Source organism: Sturnira hondurensis, unplaced genomic scaffold, assembly GCF_014824575.4.
Source record: "Sturnira hondurensis isolate 20B ecotype Veracruz unplaced genomic scaffold, ASM1482457v3 Scaffold0015509, whole genome shotgun sequence".
NCBI lineage: Eukaryota > Metazoa > Chordata > Mammalia > Chiroptera > Phyllostomidae > Sturnira > Sturnira hondurensis.
Genome location: NW_028088140.1, coordinates 11,651,390 through 11,670,914, shown reverse-complemented (window position 1 = coordinate 11,670,914; position 19,525 = coordinate 11,651,390). Strand labels below are relative to the sequence as shown.

The following is a 19,525-nucleotide window of genomic DNA, read 5'->3' as shown; positions in this document are numbered from 1 at the left end:
ATTTTTTTTTTTTTTTTTTTTTGCGTACAGAACTGCTTTGTCAAATTGTGCGGGCAGCAGCCATACTATGAGCTTAGCTGAGTCCAGTCACTACCTGAGACACAGCGCAAGTGGGAAACATTTCATTCTGAAGTTCTAGGGGTGTCCAACCTTTTGGCATCTCTGCACCACACTGGAAGAAGAAGAGTTGTCTTGGGCCACATATTAAATATACTGCAACATGTAATCACAAGAAAAAAATCTCATAATGTTTTCAGTAAATTTACAATTTTGTTTTGGGCCCCATCCACAGCCACCCTGGGCTGCATGTGGCCCCCCAGGGGTGCAGGTTGGACACCCCTGCTAAACCATCCCCATAAACATCAGGGAAATAACTGCCTCACAGCACGCAGCCCCAGGCTCAAGAACTGATCAAAAAGTTGACCAGTTACAGAGAAGGCAGCATGCTTACCTGGACCCTCCTTTCTATGTAACCGGGGAAGCCAAGAGTGGGGAAATCAGGCAGCAATTTAAGTTCTCCAAAATGCAGAATGGGACAAAGCACAAGGTACAATTGTGAAGGAAAGCATTTAGGGCAAGAAGGAAAATGAAAGACCTGAGAGAATCTGCAGCTGCCTTTCCAAATGACTCTCACTGTTCTTTTTACTAATAGACATACTGATAACTTTCAAAGGAAAAACTGCTAAATTACAAATAAAGAAGATATTAAGAAAAACTGCCATCTGGAACAACTCATATTACAGGTATCTCACACATGCAGAAAAAAACGAGGTGAGCCATTCCACATGATAAATGTTACCTAGAGAAAATGTAAAAGTTGTATTTATGTCTATTTTTCATTTATAAAGTAGTAGTAAATGTTTTCCCAACTACTTGAAAAGGATTGCTATTACAGATATATTCTGTTAAGACTGTGGTGTAGTAACACATCCCTAGAAACACACACAGAAGCGCTAGGTCCTAAACAACGGTATGTAGTGTCCAGCACTTACTTTTTCACAAGCTCTGCAATTCTTTGGCATTCTTCCTTATCATAAAACCAAATTCCATAAATGGACACTGCGAAAAACACATCAAACACATCATGAGCATCTTCAAAACTACAAAATGGAAGGAAATTCCCTTTCCATGTTGAAAAAAATACACAATTATTGAATAAATGAAACCAGTCATTGGAATTAAAGCTTGAAAACCTAGCACCGGAATTTTTTAAGTCCCAGAGAAATCTGTAATGGTCTTATGCAAACACCCACATCCAATAATGTTGCCTTTAAAAGTACAGTACCTGAATATAATAGGCATTTGGGAAATGCATCTTAACAAATGACTAGAGATTGAAAGTGAAATCAGAATTTCTAAACACCTGGCTTGGAAGTGTAATATTTCTATAGTCCATTTGCACATATCACACACATTATTTCATCTTTGTTTTCAAGTACTCAGAAATCTGATGCACAAATGAGGCCTAGAAACTCCTCTCCCTTCTTCTTGAAATGTTAACTGAGAAATTGGCTTTGTAAGATGTAAGTCAGGTTAGGGTACAAGAAAAATTAAAGTCAGTAATAAATCTCTGACTTCAAAATGTCTGTACAGAAAATTTACAACTATTGAAAGCTTAGAAATGACTATCATTTAGTAATGAATGAAAAATGTGGTATAATATAGCTGCTATTGATTCATTTAACAATTTGCAAATGAACTGTACACTTTGGTATGGGTCTATCTGCATTATTTTTATAGCAAAGGCTAAGCACTTCCAAGTACATGTGTAAATACCTACTTGAGGATCTAGTAGCAGTAATCACGTAAATATTGCACTCGCTACACATACATTTTAAAATCTTCATTGAAAATAGCAACAGTGTTATAAGGCAATGAAAATCAACAAAACATTTTTTAAAGGAAACACATTTTAATTTATACTTTCAAAACATTCAATGATGTAAATATTATTTGGTCATTAAAACTTTGGCTGTGACATTTTAACTATGAATTTTTTCCCCACTCATTCACCAGTGCCTCAATGTGGAGTTCCTGGTTCTTATCAGTAAAGATTCAGATATCAAAAGGTACAGGAAATGTCTTTTTAGTGCTATTTTAAGCAAATATTTTAAAAGGAATGTATTAAATCTGAATTACTAATTTGATGAAAGGTAGCAATGGATTTTTAACTTTTTGTATGAATAGTGTGCCAGGAATCTTTATCTTACCCACCTGCATGTGTGAAGGGGAAAAAGTGGAAGAAACCAGCTTTTTCTTGAAACGGATCATTTTACCCTCTTAAAAATGCGTACACATATCGCCCTTTAATACAATGACAATCTTTTGAAAGAGGATTGAGTTCTGAAGCCAATGTGCTGTAACAGCCTTTATGTCAAAAAGAAATTCTTTCATCTGAAGGTCATTAAATATGCATCTTGAAACTTTTTACTCAAGGCTGTTTCTAGTCCATCAATATTAATTGCCTACCCTTATCGCCTACACAGATGCCTACATACTAACCCACCTCGCTTCATGTTTTTGTAAGTACCTGACATTCAACTGCTTAATAAGTCTGAATGCCTTTACGTGTTTTGGTGGCTTTAATCTTAGTTACAAAACTAGGGACCCAGTTGATTTTTTGGTTACCCATTCCGTTCCCGGGAGGCTGAGCCTTTCACGGAGCCTTTCAAAGGAGAAAGGTGACAGTGCAACTAAAAAATTTGAGGCCCAATGGCAGAAAAAAACCCAGCCACTTGTGTCTCATCAATAGAAAATGTTAGTAGAAATATTTTGGTATCATTTTTTAAAAATATTTTATTTATTTATTTTCAGAAAGAGGGGAAGGGAAGGAAAGAGGGAGGGAAATATTAATGTGTGGTTGCCTCTCATGTGTCCCCCACTGGGAACTGGCCTGCAACCCAGGCATGTGCCCTGACTGGTAATTGAACCGCGATCCTTTGCTTCACAGGCCCGCGCTCAATCCGCTGAGCTACACCAGCCAGGGCTGGTATCATTTTTTTTGATGTTACACATTGGTGGCACTTGACATAAGAAACTAGATTTTCATAAGAGGAAGATGCCAAGGACACTGTTGATACAAACAGAAATGCAATTTGACAATATCATTAACTAGGAGGTAACTGAAATGTAAATTTACGGAGAAAAATGCTATGAAAACATCTTTCAGATGTCAAAGAATGAAGGAAGACTGTGTTTGTAGGTGATTACATAAGACATTGTGGAGGTTTCTTTAGGACATGACCATGTATCTCTAAGCAACTTGACTTTAAGATTAAAATGGATCACTTTGAAATAGCTCTTTTCAATCTAGTTAATTTTTAGTTTGAACATAAAATTTAAATAGCTAAGTAGGTGTGGGGCACCATAGAGAACAGATTTACCAACAGCCCTGGCTACTGAAAGGTAACACCAAGATAAAATGTAACAATGGGCCTAATTTTTTCTCCCTAAAATAGTTTTGCCACTTGAGCTGCATTCCACTGGGAAAGGGGCAGTGAGTTATATTAAAGTACACATTCCAACTAAAGTTTTCTGTCTTTTAGGCCCAAGGTCCACCAACCCCTGGACAAGCCTATCACTCTTCTACCCAAGAGGGAGTATCACAGCAGCCCGTGGTGACAAATATAAACCAGAGATCGTCATGCCTTTGGGAGGTGATGAACTGACAGGCTGACAGAAACCATTAACCTGACATTTCAATCACAGTTTTCCTGTAGAGACACTAGGGGAGAGGCCCATCCTTAGGTAGGCAGTGAGCACAGCAGGGAAGAAAGAAAAAGACAAGGCTGAAAAGAACCACAAAGAGGTGTGGTTTTTAGGATTCTAAAACTTAACATTACACTGTCACATTTGCAGTGATATGCTAATATGGTCATACATCAACTTGCGCAGCATTAAAATGTGACTGTGGGAATGGTCGCTAGGTTTTAAAGTTACAAGGAGAAAAGCTCAGGAGCAGGATATTTACTTATTTTTAAAAATCGACCTATCAGTACACATCTGAAAATTCACCATGTTTCGAGCCTTTGTGCAGCCCGCTACGCCTGCATACCAGCCGCTTCCCAGTCACCCATCTGCTGATACAGAGGCGAAGTTTAAAGGTACTTTGGTGCACGAAGCTCAACTCAACTGTTTCTACACCCCTCCTGGAGGTAAGAAACCCCAAAGTGGAGTGAAGAATAGGAAGAGCATGTTAAAATTTACTCTAAAATACTCTCATGAGGCCTAGCAAGTGTGACTCCCCCACCCTAAGGACTCATTTTTTTGGCAGTCCTCTTCATATTTAATAGAGGATTTTTAATAGCACAGTTGTGAAATTGTGCCTAAAATTGTCACGATTTGGAAATTCTCAATTGAAAGAAGCAGCATTTGAGGCAACAGGCAATGAAATATTGCCTCTACAAATCTGTTAAAACACTGATTTTCTACTTGCCTTTTAATTCTGCAAGAAAGATTAAGGAAAGCAAAACTGCCATATTAGATTTCATGTTTGATGAGAGAAACAAGATGATTATATTTCATAATGATATTTTTTTTTGTTAAAATTTTTCAGCAGAAAAATCTAAAGCTGATCAAATTTAAGAGGTTAGGTAAGGGGTCATTAGAGGCAATATCAAATGTCCTTAAATGAACACCCATTTGGAGCCCTTTGCTTCTTTTTAGCATGGCACATCCATCCATTCTGGACATTCTTTAGGGATTTACCTCGTTTAGTTTAAGTTCCTAATAAGTATTTCTATAAATAATAACCTGTTCTTTTAAGACATTTACTATTTATTCCATATTTTACCCCAAATACCTTTCAACTCCAAATCACAAAGGGTAGCTTACAGCTTCTTAATAAGGATTCATGTTAATATTTGTGCAACTTTAAAATAGAACATATTTCTATACAGTAAGTACATAATGCATAATTACATAGGTAAAATTTAAATAGGCAGAATAAAAATATCTGAGGTGCTAATAATCTTCTCCCTCTCTCTCAAAATCACAAACTTCTCTCAAAAATGGCAGGAACATATATTTTTCTTGGTCAGTATGCAGCAAGAAGTCACTTAAATTCTCTTTTTACTAGGAAAAGCCAAAGAAAAGTGGCAGTGGAAATTATACAAGTCTCTTCTGGGCACTTATGGATAGACCAAAAATTTAAAAACTCCTTCAAATCCCATTATTTTCATGAAGGCTTTCTCAGATGAGTGGAATAATAATCTCAATGTAAGGACCAAGAACATCTAACTATTATTTTTGAGGCTTTAAGTACAGTATTTCTTGATTGATTGTGCCAGTCATTCTAGTGCAGGTTTTTGTAAGTTTGATCCCATTGATGATGACTTGTTATTGGCAGGTGGTAGTAAGCCAGCACACTCAGTTATTACCCTTTGGAAAATCACAAGATAGTTAAAAATCAGAAAGTTAGAATCATGAAATTTTAGAGTTGGAAGTCAGTTAAGAAGTGTGTAGTCCAATGACGTGTTTTACTAATGAGTAATATGTGGTCTAACAAGGCTAAATGACATAGCCAAAGTTATTTTTCTTGGTTCAGTCTGTTTTCTCTACCCCCAGCTTTACAAATGAAACAATTCTTGTTTGATTTGTAGGCATGGTTATGATGAATTCTTGTAGGCTTGCAAAAGGAAAAAAGGAAGGATGGAAGGGAAGAAGGGAGGAATGAATAGGGAGGAAAGGAAGTAAGAAAGGGAGGAAAGAAAAAACAAAGAGGAAGGAAATACTGGACTGGAGATTTCTGGTACTGGCTGTATTTTTACAGCAGTAAATGTTCAAGCAGATCATGTTGCCCACGTATGGCATCCACAGATGAAAAACATAGGCTGTCTGGCGTCTCTATGCTGACTATGTTCTTCTACCCCATTTGGAATGCTTTGCTTTAAAAATGCTTTCTTTCTGCATGTTCTCTAATGCCTTTAAAGTAAAATTCTTTCATTCACCTCTGCTTAGCTTAACTGACCAAACAGGGGCACAATCTTGTAAAACAAAATTTTTGCTGGCTACCAAGAGTCTACATAACACTCTTATCTCTGGCCTCTGGTCTGGTTCTTTTCATATGACATAGTTCTAATGCACCTCACAAATCAGTGATCCCATGATCTCAAAGTATTGGGAGGTTCACAGTAGATGAAACTTCCTTTATGGATGAGAGATGCTCATGAACATTTTGGGGAAACAGTAGGAAACCTAAGCAAATACTGTAAAGTAGAAATAACCCCTCCCTTTCTAAACAAATAAACTTCATTAGAAAGTTAATGCTGTAGAACACAACAAACAACCTTTCAACTAAAGCATTATACTAATTCAGATTAATATGTATCTCCAAATACAAATAAGAATTTATTATCGTCAAAGAAAAAGATGGCTTTACCTTTTTAAAAGTTTTCATTTATAACAAATGCATGTTATGTCATTAGACCTTCCTAATCTCCACAGAGGTCATTATCCTCCCCCAAAATGGGAACCTTGACCTGTGCCACTACCCTCAGGATAATGAAAGGTTAGATGGAATCTTCCTCATTATATACCAACATCCTGATTTTATTTATTTCAGGGGAAAGTTCCTTTAATCTAAGAGAGTGAGCATAGTAAATAAACATTTAAAAAATGAGGAAGCAGAAAAGACATAGGTAATAATACATATAAATAGGAATGACTTATTCTGTTTTGTTGGCCATTTAAATTTACATTTTCATTTTGTTCATAATCTTGCTGATTAATTACAAATCTCCTGGGCCACAAATAACAACATGGGTCCCCTTAAATGTCTTCTCCCTTCTCTGAGCTCTTCCTCAGCCTTAAAGATTCAATCTTTCTCATTCCTCCAGGGATAAAAAAGTCTCAACTTTTTCTTTGCTCCCAGTTATTTATATATCCTTTGACTAAAAAAAGCAAAAACAAAAACCCCCACCATAATTAAGTATTTACACAACTGCCCCCTCCACTGGACTGTGAACTCCTAGAAGGTAGGGCTTGGTTAATATGCCCAGCAGAATGACTAATGTGGTACACATTCAACAAATGTTTGCTTGGTTGAGCTAAAATCTAAGATTTCAAGAACTTATACTATTGATACTCCTTATAATGGCTCATACTAATAGTTTTTCACTTTTCTGGCTTAACTGAATGTCACAGAGAACATGTGCCTAGATCAGGAGTGTCAAACTCATTTTCCTCAGGGGCTAGCTACATCAGCCTCGCGGTTGCCTTCAATGGGCCAAATGTAATTTTAGGACGTATAAATGTAACTACTCCTTAACTAGGTGCAAGGAGCTCAGTGCTGCTTGAAGAAACAAGGTGCGAGCCCGATGAAACAAAGTGGAGGGCCAGACTCGGCCCATGGGCCTTGTGTTTGTGCCTGTGGCCTAGATCCTCTGCATCAACATCACACCTCCTGCAGGGCCACAGCAGAGGCTAGATTCTCTTCACATCCCTCCAATTCTTCTAATAACTTCACTCAGTTTATTTTGCCTCAAACACTTGATAATTTTATACATAAGTAGTGTTGATGGGATTTTATCTTTAGGGTATAAGCTCCCTAGAATTGTACATTTCTATTGATCCAGCACTGTGTAGGCATTATGTATTCATTTTATGTGCATTTATATATAATAGTTTTACCATATACCAGGCATGGGCAACTAAGAGCTCAAAGAAATGCAAAATCATATGCATTTCTTTTCAGAGTTTAACTAACAGTACTTAATCTAGCAAAAAAAAGATATTGATAATCTAGTCATGTCTGACAATAGTAATCTGAAACTTACCTATATAAGTACCTAAATTATCTTAAAATATAAGATTTATATACAATGTCAATTATTCCAGGAACACACTGAAAATATATTATTTTCTGTAAATATCAATGTAGCAAAATGAGTATAGTCACATATACACTGTAGTTTGTGAGAAATAGACTATATTTAAGCTAAACATAAAGCAGAGTATATTTAGAGGTCAGTATTTTTTCTAATGAAAAACAAACTTCCTCACATTTGAATCAGATTATTTAATCAAGTGTTTTAATAATTATAGGAATAGCTTTGTCAAAATACTCTAACTATAATATATATGATCACTGAACAATTTCTTAGATTGCACATGGTAGTAGACTACAAGAAGAGTAATGCTGCTTCCTGATTGAAGTGAGCCAGAGTTTCTGTATTTTTTTCATTTTGACCTTAATGTATAATTATGGAAATACTAGATAATGCTTTTCCCAAAGCTCTTTCTGTTATAAACAGTTAGATCATGCTTGGATTCCCCAATTAAATAAGAGCTCCAAGGCTATACAGGGTGATTGTAACACCAGCTCTTGGCTAAAATTGTTTTCTTTCTCCAGAAAAGAGCCAGCCCTAAGAACATGAAAAAAAATTACAATTTTTCCTTCTGTGGGTTAAGTAGTACATTAACTCAAAAGTCTCAAATTGATTCTTCAAAATTGTTTCTAAGTGATTTCTGGACAAAAATCAGTAACAGAAAATACAGACTCTAAAAGAACAGACATGAATACTCAATGTAGCTAAAATGAGCACTTACTATTTTCAAAGTACTGTATTAGGGTCCGGAAACTAAAAGATCTTTTACTTATTAATCATTTTAGAAAATGTTTTGGACTCTAGCTTTTCTCTGCCAAAATTCAGACTTCTACTATGCCAAACTGGGTGTTTAAAAACAAATATGAACTACTCTCCAGACTTACCAGTATTACCCTCTTTATATTACTCTCACCATACCATTTGTACATCATCCCATACGACTTTGTCACATGGGTCCTTCCTCATCTAAGCATGCCAGATTGTTAGATCTGTGTAGGCATTATGTATTCATTTTATGTGCATTTATATATAATAGTTTTACCATATACCAGACATGGGCAACTAACAGCATTTTAGATGCATACACCTTCTCCCATTAAATTCATGTGAAAGTCCTATATACAACAAGCCTCTAATCATAAGTGATGGAAGGGTAGAGACTGTGTAAATTAGAGAAGTACCGTTTATCCCTATCATGTGTGTGTTTGTGTATGTTTCTTGGGGCTTCCAGATATCACAACTCAACACATGGAAAAACAAATACATAAAACCCAGACGTACCAGAGGACTCAAGTGAAATTTTGTCTTATGCGAGGCCTTTGAGAGCGATCCCTAACTGATAGATGCCAGTTCTTTAGACAGATAGTCTTCTTCAGAGTTCAGATCTGTTCTCTTCAGCATTAAGTGGGCACTGACAGAACAAAACGTAATTCTGGATTTAAAGCAGAGTGACAAGTTTCACCACTTAAGTAATGGTAGATGTGTAACCCTTAGTCATATATTAAAACACATTTGCTCCCTGACCAATGACACATAATAAATAGATCAGTTTTTCGGTTAGAATAACAATGGAGGCTTGCAGACACAGAATGAGCACATTTAAGATTTTATTTCAGTGGCCTTGTTTCTTCCTCACTAAGAAGCACAGACTCAGCTGGTTGACAGAGTCCTTGAACGTTATCTAGTGCAACCAACCACTCCTCTCACATATGGTAAAAGAGCCTCAAGATTGTATAGGTTACTTACTCTGATTGAATATGAAATGTCAGATTCCTGTCTCCCATTCTATACTGCACATGACTTGAATGAGTTTACTTTAAATGACATTCTATTGCTATTTTTCCAAATTCTAACATTTTGCCTAGTAAAAATGTCAAGTATATTCAGCCACATAATTACTTTAAAGATATTTCTTCACTCTTGAGGCTTCGGGAGTTCAATAAAATACATAAAATCATACGCAAATAGTGTGTATATACACAAACAGATATCTTTGGAGGTTGGGAGGTACAAAGCATAGAGCCCTGACACAAGGCCTGGCACGCAGTAGGCAATCGAAAACATTGGAGGGAAGCAGGCAGGAATGAAGGAAATTCAGATTCTCAAGAGAATTTGTGACTCCAAGAAAGTTAACAGCTACTGTTTGAGGCTATCGATATACCAGTAAATATCTTAGAATGGAAAACCAAATTCTCAACTGTCTGTAGGCAGATATTGTGGCTTTCATTTTCTTAGTAATGCATTTACATACTGGTTCACTTTCAACCTTTCCAATTGCTTTTGTAATAATTGCCTGAATTGACTCCAAGGTTAAGAAAACAGATAACATCTCCAGGTTTTAGACTCTATTAAACTGGAAGACCTTTCATTCCTCCACATGGCCCAAAGTCTAGGAGAGCACCTGCAGAGCACAGCCTCCCTGGCACCGTCAGTTGTGGAGAGAGCGAATGACGAGATGCAGCTTTGGTTACCACTTTGCTGGGCTGAGAGGTAGGGTTTTCCGTCTCTGTTACCAAGTGAGAATAGGAAAGAATTTTGGAAAACTGGGCAAAACTGTGGCTCTTTCTTTCTCAATCACCCCTAGCAGAGTACCTTAAGAGCTGGACAAAAACATCAGACATATATACAAATATAACACTTCTAGAATTAATTCAAATGATTTGGGAATTACTTTAAATACATTGTATGTGTCTACTTCTTACCCAGTTCTGTTTGCTTTCTGTATTTATTTGGCAGCACAGAATGCAAATAAGATATAAGATGTAGTGTCTACCCACAAGGGACCTGTAATTTATTACTCATGCCACTGCTTTCTCAGCTAATTAATGGTGGTATAATGACAGAGCAAACCTTTCACAAAATGCATTCTAAGTATAGCGAGTGATGTTACTTCCAAATTATGACCTATTTTTGTTTGCAAATTTGACTCTCTTACTGCTATTTATTATGGGTATATATAGGTACATTTCGACTGGAGCTACTGAAGAAATTAAAGTTACATCTCATAATCTGTTCCATAATAGCCATCAAGGAAAGACCTATAATTCTATTTAAAGATATTATTAGTCATTTACATACATTTTGTTCTAGGGAAAGGAATTCAGAATAGATGCTAAGGATTCTCTCTGCTAGAAAATTCACTTTAAAAAGAACTGACCCAAGAAGGAAATGGAAAGTTCATTGCTTCTACTCAGGAGAAAGATTAAGTGGTACAGGTCTGCATATTTTCAGCGAAAAGAAAACTTTCTCCTCTGACCATAGGGAGAAAGCAGACACCCCAAGCCAGAGGAAAGGGGGCACAATCTGGAAACTAAATTAAACTATTTCCATTACCTGAAATTACTTAAAACTTTCAGTTGAGGTCATTACATGAAAGGCTTTGTGTCATCATGGTTTAAAGTCCTGAAGACATGTTTTAGAATACAGATGGTTGTAATTCCACATTGAGGAAGCCAAGATACAAATTTGAGAAGAGTTGCTATGATTTTGTAATAAACTTAGAAAAGGCAGAGGTTAGATGAAACAGTGGTTAATAAATGCCAGGGTAAAAAAGGTAACACATTACACTTAAGTACTCATTTATTTAAGGTCTTCTTCTATAAGGTTCAATTGTTTCTACTTCTTTAAATTGAGAAGTAATTTAAGGTGTTCTGTTTGATGAGTATAGACAATAACAGACTCTCATGTAATCAACCACCCAAAATAAAACATAAACACTTTCATCACCCTCTTCCTGTCAACTACAACACTTTCCTCACCAACCCCAGCACAGACACCACACAAATATTACATGGGAAGAAAGCATCAGAACTAGTCAGTGACTGCTGAGTACTTCTAGCTCAGCCTTTAGCATAGTACTTAGGTTTATACGTCTGTCTTTTATGCTAGGATATTAAAGTGTAAGAGGGAAGGGATGCATCTTATTCATTATTGAACTCCCTATACTTGGTATAGAATGCTAATAGACAAGTGCTCAGGAAACACATATGAAAATAAGCATAAGGGAGATATATATTTCATCCAGAAACTACAGCTAGCATGTAGCATGTATCAGAATTTCATTGCTTTTGAAGGTTGAACAATATTCCAATGTATGTATATATGATGTTTTGTCTATCCATTCATCCCCTGATGAACATTTGGGTTGTTTCTTCCTTTTGGCTACTGTGAATAATGCTAATAATGTTATTTTGCTAGTATTTTGGTGAAAATTTTAAAAGTATCTATATTTACAAGATATTGGCCTATAATTTTCTTTTCCTGTAATGTCTTTGTCTTATTTTGGTATCACGATAATGTTGCTCTCATAAAATCAGTTGGGAACTATTCCTTCCTCTTCTGTTTTCTGGATAAGACTGTGTAGAATTGGTATTAGTCTTCCTTGAAATGTTTGGTACAATTCATAAGAGAAACCATCTGGGCCCAGAATTTTCTTTGTCAGATGGTTTTTAACTACAAATAAAATTTCCTAATAGATATGGGACTATTCAGGTTATCTGCTTCTTGAATACATTTTGTTGATTTCTATTTTTCAAGGAATTAGTTAATTTCATTTAAGTTGAATTTATGGGCACAGAAGAGTTCATATTACTTCACTTATTATCATCTTAATGTCTGTCAAGACTCCCTCTTTTATTTCCAGTACTTCTAATTTGTGGTTTCTCTCTTTTATTAACTTATCAGTCTGGCCAAGGGGTTATCAATTTTACTGACTCTTCAAAGAACCAGCTTTTGGTTTCACTAATTTTCTCTACTTTTTTATGTCTCCTATTTTATTGATTTCTCCTCTTATTTTTATCATTTCCTTCCTTCTCATTGCTTTGGGCATATTTTGCTCTTCTCATTCTACTTTCTTAAGGTGGATACTTGAATTATTAATTTGAGACATTTCTTCTTTTCTCATCTAAGTATTTGATGCTGCAAACTTCCCTCCAACCCCATGTCAGTTTCATCTGACATGTTGTATTTTCATTTTTATTCAGCTCAAATATTTTCTAATATTCCTCTCTTTTTGACACATGGGTTATTTAGAAGGTATTGTTTAATCTCTAAATATCTGGGGATGTTTGAGATCCCTTTCTGTTACTGATTTCTGCTTTAATTCTTTTGTGGTCAGAGAGCATAGTTTGCATGATTTCAATTTTTAAAACATTTTTTACTTTTTAAAATATATTTTATTGATTATACTATTATAGTTGTCTCATTTTCTGACCTGCACTCCCCCTCCCACCATTTCCCCCCTTTAGTTCATGTCCATGGGTCATACATATAAGTTCTTTGGCTTCTACATTTCCTATATTATTCTTACCCTCCCCCTATTTTCTACCTATCATCCATCTATGCTACTTATTCTCTGTACTTTTTCCCCCTCTCTCCCCCTCCTACTCTCCTGTTGATAACCCTCCATATGATCTCCATTTCTGTGGTTGTTCCTGTTCTAGTTGTTTGCTTAGTTTGTCTTTGCTTTTGTTTTAGGTGTGGTTGTTAATAACTGTGAGTTTGTTGTCATTTTACTATACATGCTTTTTATCTTCTTTTTCTTAGATAAATCCCTTGAACATTTACAAAATAAGGACTTGGTGATGATGAACTCCTTTAACTTGACCTTATCTGAGAAACACTTTATCTGCCCTTCCATTCTAAATGAAAGCTTTGCTGGATAGAGCAATCTTGGATGTAGGGCCTTGCCTTTCATGACTTGGAATACTTCTTTCCAGCCCCTTCTTGCCTGCAAGGTCTCTTCAGGCAAGAGAAATCCGCTGACAGTCTGATGGGAACTCCTTTGTAGGTGACTGTCCCCTTGTCTCTTGCTGCTTCTAGGATTCTCTCCTTCATTTTAGTCTTGGCTAATTATGATGTGCCTTGGTGTGTTCCTTCTTGGATCCAACTTCTTTGGGACTCTCTGAGCTTCCTGGACTTCCTGGAAGTCTATTTCCCTTGCCAGATTGGGAAAGTTCTCCTTCACTATTTGTTCAAATATCTTTTCCACTTGTTGCTCTTCCTCTTCTCCTTCTGCTACCCCTATAATTCGGATGTTGGAACATTTTAAAAAATGTCCTGGAGGTTCCTAAGCCTCTTCTCATTTTTTTGAATTCTTGTTTCTTCATTTTTTTCCTGGTTGGATGTTTCTTTCTTCCTCCTGGTCCACACTGTTGATGAGAGTCCCAGTTTCCTTCCCATCACTATTGGTTCCCTGTACATTTTCCTTTATTTCACTTAGCATAGCCTTTATTTTTTAAATCTAATTTGTGACCAAGATCAACCAGTTCTGTGAGCATCCTGATCACCAGTATTTTGAACTGTGCACCTGATAGGTTGCCTATCTCTTTGTCGCCTAGTTGTATTTTTTCTGGAGCTTTGATCTGGTCTTTCGTTTGGGCCATTTTTTTTGTCTTGACAAGCCTGTTCCATAGTCAGGGGTGGAGCCTTAGGTGTTTTACCAGGGCAGGGAAACCCATGTGGCTGCATTGTGGTGCTGTATGTGGGGGAAGCATCTGAGAGGGAACAATGGCACTTGCTCTGCTCTCTGCCGGTTTTCAGTCATTTCCCCCACTACCCAAAAGCATATTGGGCCCTTCTGGTGTTGATTCCCATGTGGGTGGGTTTGTGCATGTTCTAGGACCCTTTGGGTCTCCTCAACGAACTCTCCTGTGAGGCTGGGAGTTTCTCCTGCTGCCTCAACCCACGCAGGTGTTTTCAGTCATTGGTTTGAGGCTTTGTTTACCCGAGCTGGGGTCCTGGGTTGTGCAGTCTTTCTTGCTCCCCAGTTGTTTCTCCTGGTTTATCTGTGCACTAATCTGGGACCACCCGCTCCAACAGCTCCACCCAGTCACCACCTTGCTGGCCAGCTGCAGCCTTGCACACCCCAGTCGACAATCTGCTGCCTTGCTGTGTCCTCCAGCCACTGCCTTTGCCGTGAGGCCTGTGTGCCCATCTCTGCCCCTCATACTTGTCTGGATGAGTGTATCTTCTCTAACTCCTTGGTTGTTGGTCTTCCATACAGTTAGGTTTCCTGTCAGTTCTGGTTGTTTTCTGTTTTAAAATTGTTATTGTCCTTCTTTTGGTTGTGTGAGGAGGCACAGTGTATCTACCTACACCTCCATCTTGGCTGGAAGTCTTAAAACATTTTTTAAGGTTAGCTTTATGACCCATCAAAACTTTATCATGGGGACTATTCCATGTGCACTTGAGAAGAATGTGCATTCTGCTGTTGTTGGATTAAATGTTACACAAGAGTCAGTTACATCAACTTAGTTGATAGTGTTGTTCAGGTCTTTTTTATATCCTTCCTTTTTTTTGGTCCATTTGTTCCTCAATTATAGAAAGTGGAGCACTGAAGTTTCCAAATATAACTGCAGGTCTTTTTCTTAATTTCTCTTTTCAATTCTGTAACTTTTTGCTTCACATATTTTGAAGTTCTGTTGTTAGTTATAGATACATTAATGATTATAAGGTATTATGGATGAACTGACCCTTTTATCATTACATAATGTCCCTCTTTATTCCTGGTAATTTTTGTTGTTGTTCTAATGTCTACTTTGGCTGAAATTAATACAGCCATTCCAGCTTTCTTTTAATTAGTATTTGCATGGCATGTCTTTCTTCACAATTTAACTTTTAAACCTATTTATATCTATATCATTACATTTAAAGTGGGTTTCTTGTCAGACTGATGGTTGACAGATGGGGGGGAGGTTGGGGAACTGGGTGAAAAAGATAAAGAAATTAAAAGGCAATAATTGGTAGTTACAATATAGTTGTGGGAATGTCAAGTACAGTATAGAAAATATAGTAAAAAATATTATAAGTATGTAAGGTGCCAGGTGGGTACTGGAAATATCAGGGGAACATTTTGTAAATTATACAATTCAGTTTAACCACTGTACTGTATACCTGAGAGAGACAGAAATGGGGAGGGGTCTTAGGAACAGATGGCATAAAACATGACATTTCTGTTCAGTTATAAAAAATAAAATAGACTTCTGGCCAAGATGGAGGTGTAGGTGGAAACACTGTGCCTCCTTGCACAACCAAGTTTAAAGACAACAAAGTTTTAATAACAAAAACACAGCCAAAACACAGAAAATTGACCTGTACAGAAGTCCAACAACAACAACAACAACAAACAATCCAGCCAGACCAGTAAGAGGGCAGAGTCAGCGGTGGAGCAGTGTCAGGCAGGAAAGAGCACAAGCAGCGGCTGACAAATCCCAGGCGTGGGGTGGCAATGGGCAGACCCAGTGAGGGCGCAAGGCAGCTGGCTGACCGCGGTCACACATTCACACACAGATAAACCAAGAGAAGGAGCAAACAGTGAGACAGACTGCTCAGGCTAGGGCCCAGTGACAACAATTAGAGCCTGAAAGCACCAATTGGAAAGACTTTCAGGGTTGAGGTGCTGGGAGAAGCTCCCAGGCTCACAGAGAGTGCGTTGGAGAGACCCACAGGGTACTGGAGAGTACATGGGACCACACACCTGGGAACCAGCACCAGAAGGGCCCAATTTGCTTGTGGGAAGTGGCAGAGGGGACAGAAATCTGAAAGAGAGCAGAACAAATGCCATTGCCCCCTCTGACCCCACCCACATATAGCATCACAACCCAGTGACTGGGTTGCCCGGCCCTGGTGAACACCTAAGGCTCCACCCCTAATACATAACAGGTGTGAACAGACCAAAACATTATGGCTCAAGAACAGCTCAAAGCCCCAGAGCTGATAACTCTAAGTGACCAAGAGATAGCTAACCTTTCAGATGCACAGTTCAAAATACTGCTGATCAGGATGCTCACAGAATTGGTTTTCTTTAGTCACAAATTAGAGGAACATATGAAAGCTAAACTAATTGAAATGAAGGGAAATGCACAGGAAACCAATAGTGATGGAAAGGAAGACTCAAATCAATGGAGTGGACCAGAAGGAAGAAAAAAATGCCCAAACAGAAAATAATGAAGAAACAACAATTCACAAAATGAGGAGAGGCTTAGGAACCTCCAGGACATCTTTAAATGTTCCAACATCCAAATTATAGGGGTACCAGAAGGGGAAGAGGAACAGCCACAAGTGGAAAACTTATTTGAACAAATAATAAAGGAGAACTTCCCCAGTCTGGCAAAGGAAATAGACTTCCAGAAAGTCCAGGAAGCTCAGAGAGTCCCCAAGAAGGAACACACCAAGGTACATCATAATTACATTAGCCAAGATTAAAATGAAGGAGAGAATCCTAGAAGCAACAAGAGATAAGGGGACAGTCACCTACAAAGGACTTCCCATCAGACTGATTTCTCAAAAGAGACCTTACAGGCAAGAAGGGGCTGGAAAGAAGTATTCCAAGTCATGAAATCCAAAGACCTTCATCCAAGATTGCTCTATCCAGCAAAGAGTTCATTTAGAATGGAAGGACAGATAAAGTGCTTCTCAGATAAGGTCAAATTCAAGGAGCTCATCAATACCAAGCCCTTACTATGTGAAATGTTAAAGGGGTTTATCTAAAAAAAAAAGAAGATAAAAATATGAACAGTGACAGGAGAGCAAAATCACAGTTATTAACAACCACACCTAAAACAAAAGCAAACTAAGAGGACAGCTAGATTAGGAGCGGAACCATAGAAATGGAGATCACATGGAGGGTTAGCAACAGGGGAGTGGGAGGTGGAGAAGTGGGGAGATGGTACAGAGAATAAGTAGCATCGATGGTAGGTAGAAAACAGAGAAGGAGGAGGGCAAGAATAGTATGGGAAATGTAGAATCTAAAGAACTTGAGACACATGGACATAAACTAATGGGGGGAATGGAGGAGAGGGGTGTGCAGAGTAGAGGGGAATGAAGGGGGGAATAGGACAAATGTAATGGTACAATCAATAAAATATATTTAAAAAATAAAAAGTGTTTTGTAAAGGACATATAGTTGGTTCATAACTTTTTAGCTGATGAACTCTTCTTTTAATTAGTATATTTAGACCATTTACATTCAAAGTAACTAATGACCTGGTTGGGTTTAACATCTACTACTTTATTTTTTGCTTTATGTTTGTCTCCCCTGATTTTTGCTTTGCTTTTACCTCCTTTTATGCCTTCTTTTGGATTACTTAAAATGTTTAAATATTTTATCTTAATTTATCTATTGGTTGGTCTAGGAATCACAAAATACACATACCTAGCTTTCCATAGTCTACTAGTTTTTATTTTACCATCTCAAGTAAAATATAAAGGTTTTAGAACTATAGGTCCCTTTAAGCTCTCATTTATGTTGTAGTGTCACACATATCACATCTGCACACATTAAGCCCCCTCCTCACAATGTTACTACTTTTGCTTTCAACAGTTATATGTATTTTAAAGAATTTGAGAAAAGAAAAAAGTCTATTCTATTTACTCATACATTTACGATTTCTGTTGCTCTTCATTCTGCAGCTTTAACTTTCCCTTTAATCTTTCCCTTCGCTCTGAAGAACTTATTTTAGCATTTATTTTAGAGCAGATCTGCTGATAAAGAATTCTTTCAATTTTCTTCTAACTAAGAATGTCTCTACTTCACCTTCATTCTTGAGGGATATTTTCACTGGAGATAGAATTCTGAGTTGACAATTTCAGCACTTTAAAATGTTGCTCCTCTGTTTCCCACTCCATGGTTTCTGAAGAGAAGCTATATTCAAAACATTTTTCTCCTCTAGGTCATATATTGTTTTCTTATGTGTAATTGGTGCTTTCAAGATTTTTTAAAATCTATTTTTCAGCAGTTTTATTATGATGTTTATAGGCATGTTTTTTTTCCTTTGCATTTATTCTTATCAGGAGTCACTGCATCTTTTGAATCTATGTATTTGTGTCTCACCAAACTTGGAGAGTCGTAGCCATAGTTCTTCAAATATTTTTTCTGTACCAGTCTTTTTTTCCTTTCATGGGGCTCCAATCACACAAATTCAGACCTCCTGATATTGCCCTGTAGGTTTTTAAAGCCCTGGGGGTTATTTTTGGTGTGCTTTTTTTGTGAAGTTTTTCATTTAAAAATTATTTTTCAATTACAGTTTATATTCAACATTATTTTATATTAGTTCCAGGTGTACAGCATAGTGAGTAAATAGTCATATACTTTAGAAAGTGGTCCCTTTGATATTTCAAGCACTCACTGGGTACCATATATAGTAATTAAAATATTATTGCCTATATTCACTATGCTGTACCTTCCATCCCAAGACTATTTTGTGACTATCAATTTGTACTTCTTAACCCCTTTACCTTTTCATCTAGCTCCTCTACACCCCATCCCCTCTGGCAACCATCCATCTGTTCTCTGTGTGTATGTCTTTCTAGTTTCATCTGTTCATTTTGCTCTTTATATTCCATATATAAGTGAAATCATACATGTTTGTATTTTTCTGTTTGACTTATTTCACTTAGCACAGTACCCTCCAAGGCCATCCATGTTGTCACAAATGGTAACATTTCATTCTTTTAATGGCTGAGTAATATTCCATTGTATACAACTTTTTATCCTTTCATCTATTGATGGGTGCTTGTGTTGCCTCTGTATCTTGGATGCCCCAGGGTTTTTATTAGTTTTTTTTTAATCTCTTACCTCTATTTTTTAAAGATTTTAAAATTTATTTTTAGAGAGAGGAGAAGGGAGGGAGAGAGGGAGAGAAACATTGACGTTAAAAGGAAAACATCAATCCGTTGCCTCTCACATGCACCCCAGTTGG

At 37.1% G+C, this 19,525-nt stretch overlaps 1 protein-coding gene across 6 annotated transcripts in view; it reads right to left on the bottom strand.

Moving 5' to 3' along the window:
* Window positions 1–19,525, bottom strand: part of DCP1B (decapping mRNA 1B) — a 69,033-nt gene that overhangs the window by 30,247 nt on the left and 19,261 nt on the right. For all 6 annotated transcript variants that reach the window (XM_037064775.1, XM_037064776.1, XM_037064777.1 and 3 more), the window contains exon 4: window positions 993–1,059. In XM_037064775.1, coding sequence (XP_036920670.1) covers window positions 993–1,059 — 67 coding nt within the window. The remainder of the gene's footprint in view (window positions 1–992; window positions 1,060–19,525) is intronic.